General features: G+C 37.3%; 1 protein-coding gene across 4 annotated transcripts; it reads right to left on the reverse strand.

The window, feature by feature from the left end:
• Nucleotides 1–6,192: 6,192 nt before the first annotated feature.
• On the reverse strand, nt 6,193–19,152 carry LOC104210528 (helicase protein MOM1-like). 4 transcript variants are annotated; one of them, XM_009759448.2, is made up of 12 exons: nt 18,969–19,152; nt 17,560–18,082; nt 14,907–15,085; nt 13,750–13,854; nt 11,151–12,515; nt 10,125–10,802; nt 9,808–10,033; nt 8,804–9,648; nt 7,173–7,268; nt 6,907–6,972; nt 6,745–6,804; nt 6,193–6,665 (listed from the first exon to the last, which is right to left on the reverse strand). In XM_009759448.2, the coding sequence occupies exons 2-12, from the start codon at nt 18,074–18,076 to the stop codon at nt 6,546–6,548; spliced, it is 4,257 nt and encodes a 1,418-aa protein (XP_009757750.1). In that variant the 5' UTR covers nt 18,077–18,082; nt 18,969–19,152; the 3' UTR covers nt 6,193–6,545. The 4 variants fall into 4 exon arrangements, 2 of the variants coding, with proteins under 2 accessions (XP_009757750.1, XP_070018519.1); XR_011403541.1 differs by lacking the exons at nt 6,193–6,665; nt 6,745–6,804; nt 6,907–6,972 and adding an exon at nt 7,441–7,580 and having other exon boundaries at nt 7,181–7,268; XR_011403542.1 differs by lacking the exons at nt 6,193–6,665; nt 6,745–6,804; nt 6,907–6,972 and adding an exon at nt 7,441–7,580 and having other exon boundaries at nt 7,185–7,258.
• Between the last annotated feature and the right edge of the window lie 2,248 nt (nt 19,153–21,400).

Here is a 21,400-nt window from a genome sequence, read left to right on the forward strand (position 1 = left end):
CAGCAGCTAAGGGGCACCCAGTATCTTGTCAACTCGTTCTTGATGTTCTTTCATCTGGTCGCGAAGTGCTTTGTTTTCATTTTACATCTCTTCCATCCTGTTTAGAACGGCAGCGAGGGCACTATCACCTGCACCATTAGTAATATTGTGAGTCATACCTGTCATTGGAGGGCTTGGTTAGCCGTACCGCTCGCCCGTTTATTGTATCATGCAAGCTCTCGCAGTTTTTGTAGTTGTTCCTGAAACGGGTCTGCTGAGGACGCTCACCAGAGTGTCGGTCAGCCATGCTTCGAGGAGTTTTTTCACGACTGGGGGCGTTCCTTTTTCTACGAATGTGGAGGACCCTTTTCTGCTGGGTTTTGTTGTACTGCAGTGTGGGGGAGGCGACCTTTCTCACCTAAGGGATGCATTGGGCATCACATCCTCGCCTGCTATTTCGCATCTTTCATTGATGACGTTCATGAGGTTGGTTGTGATATCACTTGTTATTGTTGTCCTTTCTCCTTGATTACCTGCCATGTAGGTTTTGTATACACAAAGAAAAGAGATCTCGGGGTTTTTCTACGTTAGTGACTTGCGTTAATTGTAGATCTAGAAGAAACTAAAGATTTAACTAAGAAATCCCCACATACAACGCTAAATTGTTTGACCAAAAAATATAGAACTTGGTTCAAATAATTAAATTTATACAAATGAGGATTAATCTTAGCTAACAATAATATCCTAAGATGGAGTTCTTAAAAATGCAACAAACACTATGTAGACATATTCGAATAACGACGGCAGCATGCAATAAATATTTCAAAGATCAAAGGCAATAGTGTAGCATTCAATACTATCAATGAATAGCAATAAATGATATTTAAGTAAATAGAATGAATGAGTCCCCAACAAAGGACGGAAGTGAATGTTCTTTTTGACAATGATGACTGATGGACAATCCTTCGAATATTTGAGTTATTCTAGATTGGAAAAGTGTAGACAAAAATCTTAGTGAAAAGGTGATATTTGTATATTAGCAATGAGATATGATTTTCTTTCTCAAGTCAAGTGAAAAGGTGATATTTGTATATTAGCAATGAAATGTGATTCTCTTTCTCAAGTCAAAGTGTATTTTTACAAATGAATATCACATATCCCTTATCACTTCTTTCTATTTATAGCGAACATGTTCCTAGAAATCCTAATAGTACAAATACAGAGAATATCCGCTAGAATATTCTCCTTTAAGTCTTATCTTAACAGTAGCTGCTATAACTCTGTCAAAGGTGCTCGACCTCGACCTCGATGACGTCTCTCCGACTTCAGTCTCGCCGACTCTTCGACCACGGCCTTTGCTGATAACCAGATTTCTTCGACACATGGTCCCTCACGGATGCTTTACTGATATTATTTCGAAAAATGTGGATTTTGGCCCATACATAGAGGTGGGTGTATATCAGATTAATTGTTTAATAATTACATAGAAAAAATAACAAGACACATAGATATGTCTAGAATAAACAGTGCTTGGCACGAAGGAACTCATTTTCTATGAAAATTTTCAATTAAAGGGTGTGTTTGGTATGAAGGAAAATATTTTTCGGAAAATATTTTCCAATTTTCCCATGTTTGGTTGGCTTAAATGTTTTGAAAAATATTTTCCTTATGAACTCATTAAGGAAAACATTTTCCAAAACTCCTTTTTAACCTTCCCCACCCTCACCAACTCACCCCACCTCCTCTCCAATTTTTTTTCTTCAAATTTTAGTTTTTCCATTACCACACACCCTACTACCCCTCCATAAAGCTGTTAAACGGGTGGGCCGGGCTGGGCCGGGTCCTTTTTTTTGACCCGTCCGGGTTTCGGGCCGGGCCGATTCCGGGTTGGTACAGTAATGGGTTTAGCGGGCTGGGTTAATCCGAGTAAAAATTGAACCATAAGGGTTACAGGTTGAAGGGGCCGGGCCGGGCCGGGTTTAGTGTATTTTTAATTTTTTTTTTTGGAATTTTGTATAACTATTGTAAGTTATATTAATACTTTGTATTAATTAGAAGAATACAAGTAATATGGGAAAAAATTGCACTTATTGCAAGTGCTACTTTATTTCTTAATTTCAAGTTTCAACTTTCAAACTTACAAAATGAAACGTTTACATTTTTTTCAACAAGTAAACTAGTAAAGTAGTAATTTCAAATGTTTTGCATCGCCCTAGCAAGTTCATCATAATCAATATGAACCGATTGACCTTCTTCTGGCGTGTTAAATTCGGATGGGTTTCCATGTGTTAATATATCTCCAAGTTCCTCGTCTTCTGGGCTATCAACATCTTCCTTTCCTTGATTTCTTCGTTCCGATCTAATCCAATCTCTGAAACATACTAAAACTTCCAAAACATTGTTTCCCAATGAGTGCCGGGTGTCTCCAAGTTGTTGTCTTGCTTGGCTAAATGCACTCTCCGATGCAACAGTAGAAATTGGCACATTCAGTACGTCCCGAGCCATAGCGAAAAGAACAGGAAATTGCTTTCCATTTTCATGTCACCATCCCAACGGTGAAAATTCCTTTGTGCGAGGCTCCTTTTGCTTCTACAAGTAGAATTGAAGTTCATCAATATTCCTGCTACTGGTTTGAGTGTTAGAAAATGTAGAAAAAATATTAAAACTATCAAGGCCTTCTTCATCATCCACAGTAGCAGAAGTGCTACATTGCATAGCGGGATTAACATTGCCAGAAGCACGAACAGCATTATCACATTCATTTGCATAATAATTATATAGTTGTTATAAATATTCATTTAGCTTGTTCATAGAAACATATAAATTTGGGATTTCAGTTTCTCCAATCTCCATATAAGTATATAAAGCATTCATTAATTGGTGACAATCAGACATTTTAATAGAAGGATTTAAAACTGCACCAATTAAATAAATCGGAGGAATTGGAAAGAAATATTTTTTGAATTTTGCTTGCATTTTTTCAACAACATCCTTATATTTTTCTTGCTTCTTAAATTCAGATAGTAGAAAAGAAATTTCAGCTATATGTACTAAAGCCATAGTAACAGTGGGGTAATATGCTCCAGAAAACTCAACAGTAGCTGTATAAAATTTATGTAAAAATTTAACAACATATTAATGACCTCCCAAGTATCACTTGTTAACATACGCCTTGGATCAGTACAATGTGCATTAGCAACTTCAGTTATTGAGAATCTATATTTGTAGCAACATTTTAAAAATACATATGTATAATTCCATCTAGTAACAATTTTGTCTGGCATGAATCTAGGTTTAAGGTTATAGGATACACTTAGTCTTAAATTCTTTTATTCTAGATTGTCTATTATTTCCTTGAATAACACCAACTGCTCTTCTAACATGAGTAATCTCAACTGAAAATAAATCAAGACCACTTTTAACAATTAAATTATAAACATGACATGCACACCTAACATGAAAAATATCATCAAGAGGTGGTTGCAAATGCATTTTTAAAATTGAATTTGCGGCATTATTGTTAGAAGCATTATCAAAAGACATACACAATATTTTTTTATTTATATTATAAAATTCAACAACTTCAACAATAGTACTACTTATAAACGCAGCAGTATGACTCTGATCTTCATCATATTTAAAAGCGATAATACGTTTTTGTATACAAGTACTATCATCTATCCAATGGCATGTAATTGTTAAATAATCATTTCCATTAACAGCATGACCAATATCATAAGTTAGACATACTCTAGAAGGAAGATGGCTAAACAAATAACGTATGTATGTTTGATATTGTCCATGAAGTCTAAAGATATCTGCTCTACAAGTACTTTTAGGGATACCTTTAAATAAAGGATTGCAAATCCTTTGAATATACATAATAAGATACGATGAAGAAGCAAAAGAAAAAGGTAGACAACCTAAAGCAATCATTTTTGCTAATTCCTCAAGATCCCTCATTTTATCATATTTTACTAGACCTCCAGTAGTAGGGTTAATAGTTGTTTGATTTCCATCCCCATCAGTGCCTCATTCTATGGGATGGTCAACTCTCATATGTCTACTAAGCGTCCCAGTCCCACCTAAATTTCCTCCAGTCAAATGTTTAAAAGTATCGTTACAAATTGTGCACCTAACTCTATCAGTACCTTCTACTATTTCAAAAAAATTCCAAACCTTACTTCTTTTTCTACGAGTAGAAGTCGGAGCCATAGGTGGTCTACTAGGAGTGGTGCCACGACCACCACCCCTTGTAGCACTAGCAACTCCAACTCCAATACTACCAACTCCACCACTAGTAGGTGTAGGTGGTATCTCATCTTCTATTCCAAAATCTTCTTGTAATTGTTCATAATCTATATCTACTATCATTAGGCGATGATTCAGAAACATGTGTTAATGGGTCATTACTATTACTATCAGAAGCTCCAGGACTACCTCTTTTTTTATTTCCACCCCTACCAGTAACTTTTCTACACGCTCTTTTAGCAGCACTAAACATATTGTAAAAATTAAAGTATAAGCTAAAATTAAATATGCAATTAAAATATTAAATAAGAGAAAGAGTTGGAGGGAGTGCACCGAATTCGACAATAAATTGAGCACTTGATTACGCAATTCCGGTGTTACCACGAACAAACGTCAAGCAAGTATATCAATTTTGAACTTCAAACTTCAAATTTCCGAATGACAACTTCCGATAAATTAAATTCAACAAAAGAGAGTCAAATAAAAATTATAAAATTAGAAGATGAAATCTTGCAAATTGAAGGGAAGAGAGAAATTGAGATTTTGAGAATTGAGATTGAGATAAGAATTTTGAGTGAAAAAATGAAGAAGAGGGGGGGGGGAGGTATTTATAGATTTTTAAAAGGGTTAATTTTGTAAAGTATTAAATACAAAAAATTAAAAAAAAATGGCCATTTATGCAACAAATCCGTTGGCCAACGGATATGTGATGAAAAATCTGATTTTCCAACGGATAGTGGGCCCCACGCTGCAGGAAAGTACAAAAAAAAAAATCCGACAGTTAACCGGTCCGGGCACTGTTCATGCCAACCGGGTTACCCGGGCCCGATTAACCGCTTGCCCAAATGAACCCCTCCGTCCCCGGCCTAACCCCCCTACCCAGCCCACCCGGCCCCCTATGAACCGGGTCGGTCCTATTCCGGTTTAAACCGGTCTGGGCCGGTCCGGTTCCGGTCCAACCCGGCCCGTTAGCCACATTTACCCCTCCACCCCCACCCACCACCACCCTTTGCAATTTCAAATTTCTGTTTTTTCATTTTTCTGCACCACCCACCACACACCCCAACCCCCCACCTGCCCGCACAAAAAAAAATTTACTTTTTTTTTTGTAATTTAAATTTCTGTTTTTTTTTTTTTACTCCCCCCCCCCCCTTAAAAAATAATTTTTAAATATATTTATCATTTTTAATTTTATTATTTATCGGTTTAAAGGCTCAAATTTTACAAGTTCCAAAATTATGAGTTCGGAGGTTTATGTGTTTGAAAGTTTACAGGTTTGAAATTCCGCGGTTTTGAAAGTTTAGCGGTTCGAAAGTTTAAGAAATTTGTGGGTCCAGAAGATTGTGGTTTGAAAGTTTATGACTTCAAATAGTCTTGAAAAAGTCATTTTCCTTAATTTGCGTACCAAACACCGGAAAATAAATAAAATTACTATTTGTTTTCCATGAAAACATTTTCCGTCATACCAAACACACCCAAAATGTTTTCTAGACATGCTTTCTAATGCTTGATCGACGAATGAAAAATAACTTCCTAATAATAGTAAAAAGTTGAATGAATATTGTGATGAATTGCCACCTCTTACAAAAATGCAGGTTAAGGATGTGGTCCGACCTTCCCCCAACCCCACCATAGTAGGAGCTTAATGCACCGGGCCACCCTCTTTTTGTATATTAACGATTGATAATTTGTCTAAGCGCTTGAGTATTTTGATGAATTTTGTATACTACCAATTGGATGGGGAGCCATGGCGTAACTAATAAAGTTGTTGTCACTGTAACCCTTGGTCACGGGTTCGAACCGTGAAAACAACCTCTTACAAAAATGCATGGTAAGGATGACCCTTGTGATCCGATCCTTCTCCTGACCCCGCGCATAGCAGGAGCTTCGTGCATCGGGCTGCTCTCTTTTTGTATATTAACGATTGATAATATGTTCAAGTGTTAGTTGAGGCAAATAATATGAAGCTAAAAGTTCTGCAAGGAAACAACTTCCATCCATAAGTGAGGGAAGCCATTTTCCCTTTAGATGAAAAACATTTCCTCATAACCAAACCATAAAATAACTTTTTCGTGAAAACATACTCCAAAACAATGACAGCCATCATACCAGGCGCAAAAATTGACCTATAAAGTTAGTAAAATTGAGGAAAGAATATCACAAGGCAGCATCATGATATCATTTCCTCAAGTATTTCGAGAGGTAAAAACAAAACGAAAATGGGTTATTTCCTGTATTGAAACTAAGATGATTAGTTGATTACTTCATTAACAAAACTATAACAGCTTTTCTTACTTCTCACTGTACAATATCATTCATGACTGCATGTTTTCGCTGAAGACGTCTTCGCCTGTTAGTTTCTGCATAAGTGACACTGAAAGTGGAACCAAACAAATACCTTTGCTTTGTACATCAATTTGTTCCCCCCTGCCATTCTGTTTACTTCATTCATAAATAACTCAAGGAGATAACAATAATTTATGCATTAGATTGAACGATTAAGCATATTTTTACCTGTGCGTGAAAAAGGTAATCACTGTTGTTGTGAGAAGTGCTTTCCATATTACACAAGTTCTGCAGACAAATGAGTAAATCATGAACAATGCACGTCTAAACGGAGAAAAAAAAAAGAACAACGCGCTTCTTTTACTTCAATGCACTGAAATTGATTAGAACCTGAATCTGATCTTGAAGAGCCTTGATATAGTTGTAAGCCTCATGGAGGACAGAAGCTGCGCCAGCCTGCAATACGAGTCATGTCTTTTTGAGTATTGGATATGTAATTAGAGAAAAAGAGTGAAGCTGGTAAGTCACTGAAAAGGGAAAAAAGTGGCTTGCTCATGTCTTTTTGAGTATTGGATATGTAATTAGAGAAAAAGAGTGAAGCTGGTAAGTCACTGAAAAGGGAAAAAAGTGGCTTGCTGCTTCTGGCAGTTAATTACCTTGCCAGTGGGAGAAACTAGCTTTTGCAGCACTGCAATCTTGTCCGTTATCTTCTGGCTTCTCCCCAGCTTCTGGCTTTTTCTCACTGGCACCCGCTACACAAGACAGAACAACACCCTTCAGGAAGCTCGTCACTTAATTTGAGCTGCTGATAGAGCTACCTTTCACTAGAATGCCTCTTATCATCACGAATAATATATATAGGGAAAAAAGAAGAAAAAGACTAAAAGGAAGAGGGGGAGGGGGATAAAGAGTATGGTTACAGACCCTTTTTCGTCTTTTAGTGAACTGAAGATCAAAAAGTGTGCATTTTCTTTTGATAGATGAGATCAAAGAGTGTACATGACAAACGATTTACATCAGACCACCAAATACTTTTCCTCCATGTGATTGCCCAACTGCGATAACTGAAAAGATTTCTTAGTTTGTCCTCATTTCCTCTTACCAGTGAGATTTTCTTTCTCCTCAGGTAAACATAAATCTCTGATTTACAAACAATGGATGAAAGAGTCTGAAAATGTGAGCAAAAGGATTTCTGCATTATGCAATCATGGATCCGGAAGAGAAGTATCTAAATGTAGGTTCTGCAACCAATAATTTAGCGGCACATTGTGTTCAATATACTTCATCTTTTTAGTCTCTTTCTATTTTTAGCTAACTAGATTTTTCTATTTTGGGTCTTAGGCCTATTTTCACAAGACCATATAAATACTAATTGTCATGTACTTTTCTAAGTTTATAAGATTGAAGATTGAAACCCTTGAGAGGTGTAGGGTATCTAGTTCTACTAGTAAACTCTTACTTCCTCTAATTAAGGTATGTTTAGTTGTAATTTCCTTTTCAGCTTAATGATTTAGGTTGTTCATTGGAATTCTAGCAAGGATTTGAATCTTTACTCAAGTTTGCGGTTCAATCTCATTGAAGGCCCAACTCCTTTGTTAATTTAACTTGGTTGCAAAATTAGTATTACTTGCTTGTTTCCAATCTATCTTTATCCTTTGAATCTACATATACTAGATTTCTCAAAGGAAAAAATTGAAGCTCAAGCTAATGCCACTAATTCCCAGGGTGAAAAGCCAAATTCTATAAAGTGAAAAATAAGGTCCAGAAATGTTCAGATCACTGACACATTACACTTGAGCAGCCCAATAGTCACTTCTCCAGGATTATAAAGTAGATGAAAATCATGCTTTGGTAGTGTCAACGTACAATCAATTAAGCATGCCTCGCAACAATCATAGCTTCAGAAACATGGTATTATGAGAGAAACAAACATTCATGAGAAACCTAAACCAAGGAACAGATATATTGCAATAACTACAGACAGAAAATTGGAGCATATACAGCTGCATTACTCATGGGACCCTAAAAAAACAAAGTTGAGGGGGCAGGGTGGAGAAGGAAGGTGCGTACCCATATATTTCCCCAAAGCTTCCTCTCCCAAGGCTAAATTTGCTTAGACCTCTGTCAGTGCCCGCTGACAGCATTCTTTTACATTCTGCCTTTTTCAATTTTCTAAAAGAAAGTATTTACACATACAGATAGAAGAGCTGACCCACCAACAGACAAACAAATCCTCTTTATTATCAATAGTTCAGTCATCATCGGACAGACAAACAGCAGAACTTACATTAGTAGCTTCCCCTGCAGAGGAAGAACCTCCCTGTACACTGCCCAGTGAATGAAAGTCAGATAGGTCTACTGAATCAATGTTACAGCCTATATCTGATAAAGGTAGCATAAAATTAGGCCTGTTTGCACGAGATCGATTCTCCATGTCTAGAAGCAATTCCCGTGCAGAGAGATGTGCATTCTGTATAGCAGGCATTCCTCCAAGTCCATGGTCCAATGATGTACTCCCAGAATTAGAAAGATTTACAGCTAATTTGGGCACTATGGTTGGCTGTATTTCATCTTGCAAAACTTGCAATGGGAGTGATGTTGATCGTAGAGATGAAAGTTGTGGATGTGAAGAAGATGATGCAGCCACCTTAACAGGTCGTGGATGACCTTGCACACCATTTGGAAGGATCGATGAGCTGCTAACAAGGGTTGATGTAGGTACCCTGAAAGGCTGAAGATGAGGGGCTGGAGCACGAATCTCGCCACCTAATCGAGGATTACCCTTGGAAGGGTTGATTATGCTAATGAGAGGCGGCCTGCTTACAATTCCTGTAGGAAATGCTGTTGAATGACTAAAAGCAGCAGTCTGCTGATCAGCTGCAGGTGGAGATCTTAATGTAGGCCGAGAGGTTCCCCCAGAATATATTGAATAATCAGCAACTGGTAAATATGGGACAGAAGTCTGCTGGCCCCCCACAGGTAGGCGAGCTGAAGACAAACCACTGATTGGGGAAGATCTTAAACAAGCTCGGGCTGAAGCTTGCTCGCTGGCAGAAGATGAACCAGTCATAGGAGAAGACCTCAAACTATGCTGCCGCCATACCTGATGCTGCATATAAGCAGGAGGCTCAACTGGAACAAAACAAATTATGGTTACGTTTAGGGTTCACGAGAAACATTGAATTCAAATCCCCCGTCATATTTAATGCAGATACCAATATAAGTTCAAATTTTCTGACGGGAAATATCAACTAATGGTTAGGAACACATAAACAAAAAATATATAAGTACCTTGCTGCACAACTGGACGTGCAGTAATTTCAAGATCTATGCATTTAAATCTGAAAGCGTTAGCCAGAGCCTTATTCATGAGAACTTTTTTCTGATTCATATCAAGCTCATTCTTCTTCAAAAGATATGCTGCCTCAGCCTCCTGAAGCTTTAAATCATATTTCTTACGAATTGGTGCAGCAACAACCTCTATCTCCTTCTCGCACTCAGCTCTCAGATGCAATTTCTGTTCAAAGAGAGGAAAACAGCTTAACAAAATGAAATAAATGATGCATGGAGTCCCCGAGTATATAATCATGGAGATATTGGACACAAACCATATCCTCGTGGCCTTTTGTCACTTGTTCTCTTTCTTTATGTTCCCTTTCCCATATGATATGAAGGGGGTCAGAATGGAAAGGAAGAGCTGAATTCCAAGTGGCCATCTGATGGGCAGGATGCACTGGCGTATTGCTAGATCCTTGAAAAAAGGCAACATTAACTTTATGTTGAGAGACTGCTTGACTAGGAAGCTCAGCGGAACTCTGAGCCACTTGAAACGCAGTTTCAGTATTCTGAGAAGATGCACGAAGATCAGCAATGGATTGAGGATGCACTCTGCTGACTGCTGGTAAGATTGATTGATTGCAGGTAACACTTATGTCTGAGACAACAGATGCACGAGGCACCAGATTTTCCCCAGCTGGAGAAACAGTTTGATGTAAAGGTTCTGCTGCATAGGGGGAGGATCCAGGGATTGGAATAAAGTTTCTTTCAACATGGGATGCACTCTCTCTGTGAGTATGGTGAGTGGCAACGGGAGTAGCAACGGGAACGCCATCACCTACTGTACGATGTTGCTCACAACTGTCAGCTAACATTGCTTCAGAAGTGTTGTTTATAATCCGTCCAGAAACAAGTTCAGTTTGTATTCCAATCTGGTTTTCACTAAGTAGCACATTGTTATCATGTGTTCCATTATCTCCTGAAGACCTGGAACATTCATCCAAATGTACCTGATCCAGTAGAAGTGTCACAAATCAATCTGACTATATCCATAACTTACACACGAAATGCATATGCTGGCACAACATGTAAATTTTTGATACAGACTTGCACAGCACGTCTGCACCTGATAACACTAATTTACTTCACTGTTTTATGGACTGAAATCAAACTCTAAGGTCGCATGGAAATTGATCTGTCAAAGATGATCTAAACGGAACACATATTCACTGTTTGAGACATTTTAACTTGCCCCCAGAAAGCCTTATACTACTTGTATCCAGATTTAGAACCTAAACAGACAACAGAATGATCCAACACATGCATCATATAAACATGCAACACAAAAGCAAACATACTGAATTTTGCCGCAAAGAACAAGCATTATCGGAAGAAGGAACTGCTTCTAAACAAGGCAAGTCTGCTGGCGATTCCTCTGGAGTTAATTGGTTTCCATCAATGGAGCTAATTTCGTCTCTCTGGTTTCCATCAACAGTTGGCAAATCAGAATTATTTTCCGGAATAATATTTTCTGTACCCAGTTCTTGATTAATGTTATTTATTTCAGAAATTTGATCATGTCCCACAACTTTGTCAAGAGGAGCTTCAGATATTTCCAATGAACAGTCTTGACTTCGCTTGTCTGATGCGACTTCACCAGTATGTTCTTTGGAAAGTAGAGGAACCTTACAAGCAATTTCCTCTCCACTGCCACCTGAATTACCTGCTTCATCAGACTGCTCAATTGCAGTAACCAATGTTCTCCCCGTGGTGGTGATCTCAGCTTGCTCTTCTGAAACTGAAGCTTCTAAGACTTTAGTAGATAGAACAGGAAGAACATGGCACTCGTCTTGAGAAGATGCAGGTGCATCAGATGCTGCCACGTCGCCATGCATGCCAGAGACAACATTGTCTGGACACTGTAACTCAACATGCTGTCCACATACAGGGGTAACAGTCTTGGGATTACTGTCAGAGACATTTAAACTTTCCTCGGAGCACCCCATGCCGTCCCCAGAATCAGATCCAAGCAAATGGAGCTCATCAACCGCATAATGGGAATTATGCATCCCCTCATTCCTCATAGCAGACAAATTAGCCTCAAGCTCTTTGAGTTGCTTGTCCTTTTGGCATTTGTGCTCTTCCATTTTCCTTGAAAACTCAGTTTCTAATGCTTTATGTCTATCCTTAGTTGCTGCAGTCTGACCATGTATAGAGCGAAGAACAGCTATCTCCATTCTGTACTCCTTCTCTAGCTCTTCCTTTTTCTTCTCCCAGATTCTATGGAACTCCTCAATTTTTTCTTGTTGCTTTTGTCCCAGCATGGATATTTGCCTGTCACGTCTGCACTGAACCTCCTTAAAGACCTTTTCCCTTTGACTGTCCATAAGTTTTTCCTCAGGAATTACACTGCCTTCTCCACTGAACCCTTTATCTAGTAACCTGTCTTTGATATCGGTTTTCACGTTCAGTGGGGTAGATACTACTGCTTGCGACATGCTTCCCTTATATGGCTCTTCTTTAACAGATTTCACTGATGATATAGGATATCTTGGAGCATTCTGATCCAATCTCTGCAAAAATATCTTCTTTAAGGAACGCAGCTTCAGATAGACATTGTATGCCTCTTCTTTAGTGCATCTAAACTGTAACTGTTGTTTTACGAGCAAGAATATATTGTCTTTGTCAATCTTTTGCTTCGCGATTGAAGCTGCGATCCAAGACTGACAATTACAGTAGACATCAATGAGAACACAAGTTCAGTAAATTCACTAAAATGAACATGTAAATTTAAGGCAATAATAAAGATATCTCAGGATGCAAAGAGAGTAATGAAATGAGACAATACCTTTCCACAAAGCTTTTTAATACACGAACGACTACTTTACCATTAGCAAAACTTGAGCATGTTAAACTTGTAACCCCCACAAGTGAACAGTAACTAGTTTTCTCTCTTTTCTTTTTCGTGAGAAAAGTGATTCCAGTATAAAATCCCATTCGTGCAACGTAATATGGGAAATAATCACTAGCTAGAGTTACTTGCACGTAGAGAAGAAAAAATAAAGAGGAGAGTTTAGAGCAGGATTTGAAATCAAGAGAGTTATAAGTATGATACTTAAAAGGAGAAGCACGTAAGATGATGGATATAGAGGCAAGGAGCAAACAAATTTTCTTGCCCTCAGGTTCCGCAAAGCACCAAAAATTAAATAAAAATGTAAATCAGAAGAAACAACACAAAGAAATCAGCAAAAATCTTCAGTTAGAAGTTGCCTTAGTTCTGCCAAAACTTCAAAAGAACCTAGCATTGGGTTAGACATGATTTGCATTGAAACTTGAAGCTTTTGTTGCACTTATGAAGCTGAGAGGTGTTTGAACTGATGCCATCCACTCTATGCATTCCAAAAGTCCCATGCCCAAAAGAGATGTGTTCGAACTTGAAGTATGAAAAATGTCAGAAGTACTTTATTACTATATATGTGCATATATATGCACGTCAAAAATAGGTGAAATTTATAATTCATCAGTCCACACGAAAGACCATTCAAATTGCTGGCAAGTTTCCTAATACGATTATCAACAACAACAACAATATACCCAGTATAATCCCACAAAGTAGGGTCCAGGGAGGGTAGAATGCACGCAGACCTTCCCCGACCTTTGTGAAGGTGGAGAGGCTATTTCCAATAGAACCCCGGCTCAAAGAAAATTGAAAAGAGGCAGACACAACAAGTAGTAATAGCAGCCAGATCAAGAAAATTTCCTAATACGATTATATCTACAAATATTTGTCACTGCAATCCTGATACAATTATATCCACAAGTATTTGTCACCACACATAAAATTATATGATATTCAACACAGAAAGGGTAAAATTATGATTTACATAACTAGCATAATCTAAGAATAAAAAACAGAAGCAAAGACACATTGAAAGCGGATGAAAAAAAGATACTAACCAGAGATATCTGGAAAGCCTGCAAAATTGTTTCAGGTTCCTTACTAACACGATGATTCTCCATAATATATTCCAGAAATTTTTCGGCAGTATGCTTGATGACTTCCTGCATTTAGATTTTAGAGCCATATCAACACAGTGAAAGACCGGGGTTGTGACTTTAAATTTTAAAAGCAGTATTTATTAGTTGGAAGTTGAGTATGGTAGTCGTGCCAGAATACCTTTTTTATTTTCCTTTACACACAGCACCAACGTAACTTAAGTTTTTCTCCTGATATATCATACCAGCCCTTCCCACAACCCCAACCCTTTAAAAACTGAAGGAAGGGAAAGGGAAATAGAACAAACTATACATGATAAGAGGTTCGTCATGGCAGATTAGGAAGGGTAAGATAAATTTCTTAAGAATAGAGTCATAAGCCAAAATGCTTTTCAAAAGCATCATCGAAGAACCTAAAGCTCTCAGGAGGGTGAGGGGCAGAAATGCAACAGAAAGGACGAACAAATTATCGTAGTAAGATTCACTTTCAGGTTAAGGAAATGGCGCCGGCACATTTTTATGAAAATTTGGATAACCAAACATGTACTAAGCTAGGAAGAGAGGACAGCCAAATGGAAATAGCTTTCATACAAAAAAGGAAGAATATTTGAGCCAATGGCGAACAAAGAGATTATAGGAGAATAATAAAATTTAAGATTGCTTAACCAAACACCGTCATTCGTGAAAACTAAGTACTGGATTTAGGTAAGATCTAAAATTTGTAGAACGTAAGACAGTCTCATTGACAGTTATTGAAGAAAGTTCTCAAATTGCAGCGCCCTTATGTTTTTGGTCAACGCGCTTCTAACCACTTAACCGAGAGCAGAACTAATATTGTCTGTTAAGGCTTTAAAGAAAGAGTTACAACAGCAAACGCAAGGCGTCCCGTAAGTGCTCGTAAATGTTTTATTACTCAAACAAAATTCTAAACAAAGGAGTAAATATCCGAGGTAAGTTAACCAGGGCGTACACCTTTCAACTGAACAGAAAACTGACCCTTTTGCAACATTTCACAGAGTACACGCATTTTACACCATTTGTAGATATGAGATTAGCATTTCCTTCTGTGGAAAACTGAATTAAAAAATTTATATGACGTGCAATATAGAAGTCAATACCGAAACTTTTATCACTCCAAAAAGTTTTGCAATCTCAGCTTTTAGATGGATATGGAGGCTCTTCTGCTCATTGAATAGGATTCCTCTTTCTTCAGGCGCAACCAGGTCTTCCTCACGCAACAAACTAGATGGAGATCCAGAACCATGCTCCCCATCAATACCATCATCTTCACAATGATCTGACCCAAGAAAGACATATTAGCAGCTGTTACTAAAAAGGCGCCACATGTAATCTATCAGCAAGAGTATGTTCTTCTAGAAACAGTTAAATATATGGTGCAACAAACATATACTAACATGAGGATAATCTATTCAAAATTGTTGACTGAAGAGATACCTCTTTTCGAGCAGTTTTTAAAAAACGAAAAGTGCAGAAAAGCAACAAGGTCTATGAGGCTTGAAGAACTGATAAGTGAAGCGCACAATTTACTGAAAATAAAATATTGCTAAACATTTCACTTTTGTTCATACGAAAAATGATAAACATATATGAACTTAGTATTTGTAATAATCAAATTACAGTTAAGATTACTAACTTCAGCATTCAATGTTAATCTAACTCTTCGATGAAGCTTCAATAAAGTATAGTTTCAATACGGCCATCAAAAGACAAGTCCAATCGCAAAATGAATTTTAAAATTTCATCTAATCAGCGGAAAACAATTGATTTGCAGCATCATTTGATATTTGATTGCTTTAGTAGATGTACTAGGCTAAAAGGCCTAAAGAAGAAAGTAAGGATAATCATTCTAATGAGTGCAATACGAAGGATGAGTAGTCCTATTCAGAAATTTTAAAATTATCATACCCTTTGGATATCAAAAAGCCTTTTGAAAAAGGAGAAGAAAAATTTCTCAAGAATAAGGAGGAATTTCTTGAAGAATATAAGGCTATGGTAGAATTCATGTATGATGGAAATCTTAATAAAGAAAGTCCAGAGTTTCATATCATTTGTCAGATCCAGTCACTATCATATAATAACACTATCCACCAATGAGAGTTAAACGGTAGAATAGAAAATAAATAGCTCGATTCCTTATTGTTAAATCTGTTAACGGCCAAGGCACGTCTCAACTCTTTCATAAGAGTTTTCTCCAAATATTTGTTGCAGAAAATCATCCAAGATATCACCAATTGATGGCCCAGTACCAACAATAGAACACCATTAGAAAATAACAGTTCTGGAGAACCTCACCCAAAATGTGTGTGTGTGTGTGTGTGTGTGTGTGTGAGAGAGAGAGAGAGAGAGAGAAGAATAAATGAAGCACCACATCACTTTCATAGAACTTATAACGAACTACATAAGGACAGCTGTAAGAATATATATGCCTGAGTGCATTTCAGTTCATCTACAGCAGAGCGATTTAACACACAAAATAACAATTATCCCAATAATAAGTGTGTGAGACACATTGGGATGCCAGTCACAAACATTTCTGAAGGAACATCTAAACTTGTAGGTACTAACAACATGCAAAGGTCATCAAGCAAGAGAAATAATGCAAATAAGATGCAGAAAGATCTGACAGATAAAAATATGGAAGAAACAACTTGCTGATTCATACACTGTATGAGAGGAGAACACCATCTTATCCATATATAACATTTCCTACAACTATTTTACAGCATGATGAAAATATTTTAGAAGTAGAAACAACCTAGGAAGCACAACTGCAACTGTCGTGGAATAGTTCCGTTTTTGTTTTTGAAAATACGGTAATAGTTGCGGAATAGTTCCTTTTTTTTGTGATAAGTAAGGTGTTGGTTGTGGAATGGATGATGTTACTGTTCAGCAACTGAAGAACAACTTGGCATAGGTAACTATGAAAGAGGTCTGAGTTTATGTTCCTGTTATGAAGCAAAATTAAGTACAAAACAAGTGAGGCAGTGTTACAGACAAACAAGTCTATTTACGTTACAACGATAACAGCAACAATTCCACCTCTCAATCCCAAGCTACTTGGTGTAGGCTACATGAATCACTGTCTATTTCGCTCTATTTGGGCTCATTGAATTCCGGTACTCCATAACTTGGGGTTTTCAAACACTTTGAGTTATCTACGATTTCTATTGATGTATACATCTCTATACATCCAACAACTTATATAGGCGTACCATAATGAGTCATGACTAAACCTTAATCCCAAGTAGTGGTGTCGCCTATATTGACCTTTTTTTTTAAATTGTGTTAAAATTTTGTTATATCTGCATGGATTCAGATATATTATGGTGCCTACATCATCCCATTTAACACCTTCAATTATCCTTTATTTTTCTTTTTTGATAAGCTAACACCTTCAAATATCATAGTTTAAACATATGCACCAGTGCATTCAGAGGTCTGCATAGGAAATACCAAATCATCTCACGCGATCTTCCCTCATTTTATCATCTATATGTGTTACTTGCACATTTTGCTGAATGTGATCATATCTGATTTTATCTAACCTTATATGATCACACACCAATCTTAACACTTGCATTTCAACAACACTCATAATGAAAATTATAGGCAATGCATGAAGCTTCTTTTACACTTCCCAGCATCCCAAGAGAGAGCTGATCTAGTGCTACTTCTCTTTGTTATTACAATAAAAAGGCCAAGGAAAACAGAAACAAGAAAATGAGAACTTCAAGAGAACAATTGGCTTACCCGATGCGGTACCTCCTTTCTTTTGCTTTTTGTATAATAACTTGTAAGTTCTGCCATCCAGTGTCTTCCTTTTTAAGCCAACAGATGCTGCAGCATTTTTCTTGCTAGTGCTAACATTTTCAAATTCCGTTGTCAGCTTCTTCGCAGTCTTCTCTCGGTTCTCCTCCTTCTTTGTACTAGACGAATTGGATTCTCTCCCTAAGCACCTTGATCTTGATGTAGGAGAGCACCTCTCAGACCTTTTTAAGGGTGTCGGATTATTCTGTTGTTCAAGTCGCACAGATTTCCTCTTAGGAGGAGGAGTAGATGGTGTCCGCATCTCTAGGCGCTCAGACTTCCTTGTACTTGCAGGGCTTAAAGCCTTTTGTTTCGATGAGGTTTCCTGAACTGAGCTTCTTGTGGATCCATCTGTCTTTCCAGAACCACGACTTGATGATCCTTTACCAACCAGTTTGTTCTCTGAGTTATTACTCTCATTATCCTTATTTTTTCTCCCAGATGTAGCATCATTAGCCATCTTCAGCTGTGATAAATAAACCTCAAATTACGTCGAATGATTCTTACTGCACCAAGTACTCACAGTGCAAATAATCCAAATGCAAAAAAAAAAAAAAAAAAAAAAAAAAAAAAAAACTTCCCTGACTAACAGTTGAAGCTTAAAAATAGAAAGGTGCGAGATTAAAAGCCATCCTGCAACAAGGCTCTATGCAAATTAGCATAAGCCCACTGAAGTTGCCTGTTTTAATAGAATCCAATAAATGGCAATCATACAGGAAACTATTTCATTTTCTTGGAAACAGTTTACCAGCTTTCCCCCTCCCACCTACCGGGCAGCTCAGTACACGAAGCATCCCATGTTCACACAGGGGTGGAATGTAGGCAGCATTCTCTAATGCAAGCAATCAATGACTACTGATTCCACAGCTCGAACCCCCTCCCACCAACCCTGACCCAAAAATTCAGCTGCATGCCCAATCGGTCAGAAGAATTACAAAAAGCTATTTCCTGAATATAGTAAGGAAATGGTTCAACATAACACATTTACAATTTGAATAGGAGAAAAAAACAATATCTTGTGTTTTATTTTCAGATCTCTTAAACATAAAACTAAAAAACCAAAAAAAGCAAAAAAGATGATGGCCCAGAAAACCAGTTGACCCCAAATTTCAAAAGAATCTGATGTTCAGTCACTCATAACAAAGCAATTTCCTGTATAGTATCATTATTCAAAATCAAGATTTGCTTATTCCGTAAAGTGTAATTGCCTGCATGTAAGCTCTTGATTTTACCACAAAAAAATACACAACACTATACAGAATAAGTTTAAGCTCCACTGTTGAAAATGCTTAAGAAACTTTAATCGTATGAACCATATTCAGTTACTAGCAAAAATCAAAGAAGAAACTTACTTTAAAACCCTAAATCAGTGTAGTGTATGTACTATTAGCACACTCGTTCAATGGCGTGGAAGAGCTGAAGTTTCAGCCAAATCGTTCCAACTTTTGCAACTCATAAATCGAAATTCCGGATAATCCGCCCGGCGTTCCACTTTTTCCCGCTGTCCCTGTGCTAATTTCAGTTCAACTAAATAACACCAAACTCATTATATTTTGCTATAGTATAAAAGTATTTGTACACAGCAGTTTAAGAAAAAAATATTTTTAAAATTTTTGGTCTAAAATAATTTAAAATATAAAAATATACTCCCTGCATTTCAAATTAGACCAGGTACTTTCCCTTATAGTCTGTTCCAAAATGCTAATCTAAACACACTAGATTTAGCGAAATGCTAATCTAAACACACTAGATTTAGCGCGTAAATCGTAAAACTAGAACTTACTTGTTCGCGTAGCGGAAGCGGAAAGAACAGATGAACCGCGGCTGGAATTATTAGTCGTCGGTGGTTGTCACGGTATGTATTTTAGTATACACACTAAGTGTACTTATATAGGGAATATTAGGGTTAACTAATAATCCTATTGGGCCTTAAAGCACTCCTTATGGGTAGATCCAATTTTCGTACATCTCCCACTCACACATAATGTGAGTGCTCATCTAATATGAGAAACATATTCTCATCTCCTCAATCATTCATACAGGGAAGTAGACCGTGCGACCAACATACTGTGAGAGCTAAGTGATATACATTTGTTTAGGAGTATATAGCATCTCATCGAGTGCAAACCTGCAAGTAGATCATAAAGTATGCAGTACCCTAGATCATATAAATCACATTTGATATAGTCTCAAAATCTCATATACCATTATTTCTTGTATTTACAATCATAAATCATAAGTTATAATTGGTGCACCAGTGAACACAAATAAATGAGATTCTATCAATAATCTTCCTCTTCTCGCGATTCCCTTAACATTAATATGATTGCTTTTCTAGATATGCTCCGCTAGACTGAATCTGTGTACATGGTCTTTTGGAAACGCGCTAAGATAGTTAACATCGCACTAGTTCTCAAGTATATGATCAGAGTCTCTAAGGGTACAAAATCTTGAGCTATCATAAAAGTTATGGGCTCACACAACAATAAGTTAAGAATGGACTTATGTTAACCCAATTGGTCGACATTAGCACACATGGTATGAAACATATGCTACAGCATTTTCTCCATTTTTCCGAGGAGCGTGTGTCTTTTATCTCATAAAGAATGATGTACAGATGATATTTAGACCCCATAAGTATCTAAATTTGAGTTATTTGATCTACAATATTATTTTTTAACTCATATCTGGCTCACAAAGTAAATTATGTGAACGTTTTTCACCCCTAATGACCTTATATATTTGTTTAAGCGACATTCTGATTTTAAGCAAATAGCTCTCAAATTATCCTTATGATAATTTTGGTTAAAATCATGTCTCATCTCCTCACATCACTAAGATAGGGAGGTGGTTTCCTGTGTAAGAAGGCCAACCTCTTGTCTACTCGACATACTTATAAAAAAATGAACAAAGAATGTACATAACATTCAACAATAAAAATATGTATGTATGTAAATCAACTTTATTGATAATCAAAGAATATCAGTTTTGTGAACACGGAAAAATAAATAACAAAATAAAGTATCTCAGAGTCTACACAAGCCTTGAGACCTAGTGTGTCTCACAAATGCATCTCTAGACAAAGGCTTGGTCAATGGATCTGCTAACATATCTTTTGTAGACACATACTTCACATTCACTACCTTGCGCCTAACCATGTCTCTCACATAGTTATACTTGATATCTATATGTTTGGTTTTACAATGAAACTTAGGGTCCTTGGTAGAGGATATACAGCCTCACTATCACAGTAGACTAACACCGGTTCAGTATTTTCAGCTATATCTAACAAGTGCTCCAAAAACTTTTTCAACCAAACAGCTTCTTGTACTGCTGATGCGAGATCCACGTATTTGACTTTCATCGTAGATAGTGATACACGGGATTGTTTCTTACTACTCCATGATATGGCACCATCACTGAGTAAGAAAATATATCATGAGGTAGACTTTATTTCGTCTAAATCTCCTCCACGATCAACATCATTGTATCCAACTAACCGCTGATCCTTGCCGCCTTGGTAACAAAGGGCATAATCAACAGTTCCCTTCATATATCTCATGATCCTCTTTACTGTTTGCTAATGTGCTAAACCTGGATCGGTTTGATATCCACTTACCAAGTCAATTGCTTGACAGATATCAGGTCTAGTGCACACCATATCATACATTAGACTTCCGAGTGCGCTCTTATAAGGAACTCGGCTCATTCTTTCTGTCTCTTCAGGAGTCTTAGAACACATCTGACTTCCCAAGACATGGCCTTTACTGGTAGGAGTTTCAAC

Source organism: Nicotiana sylvestris, chromosome 11, assembly GCF_000393655.2.
Source record: "Nicotiana sylvestris chromosome 11, ASM39365v2, whole genome shotgun sequence".
Lineage (NCBI taxonomy): Eukaryota > Viridiplantae > Streptophyta > Magnoliopsida > Solanales > Solanaceae > Nicotiana > Nicotiana sylvestris.

Bases quoted from the DNA above. Each gene is read 5' to 3' on its own strand.
- LOC104210528 (XM_009759448.2), bottom strand. From the start codon at position 18,076: ATGGCTAATGATGCTACATCTGGGAGAAAAAATAAGGATAATGAGAGT. The intron at 12,516-13,749 runs GTTAGTATCTTT...TGTAATTGTCAG, and splicing joins AGGCTTTCCAGATATCTCTG to TCTTGGATCGCAGCTTCAAT. The intron at 6,666-6,744 runs GTAAAAATATGC...TGAAGTAAACAG, and splicing joins ATTACCTTTTTCACGCACAG to AATGGCAGGGGGGAACAAAT.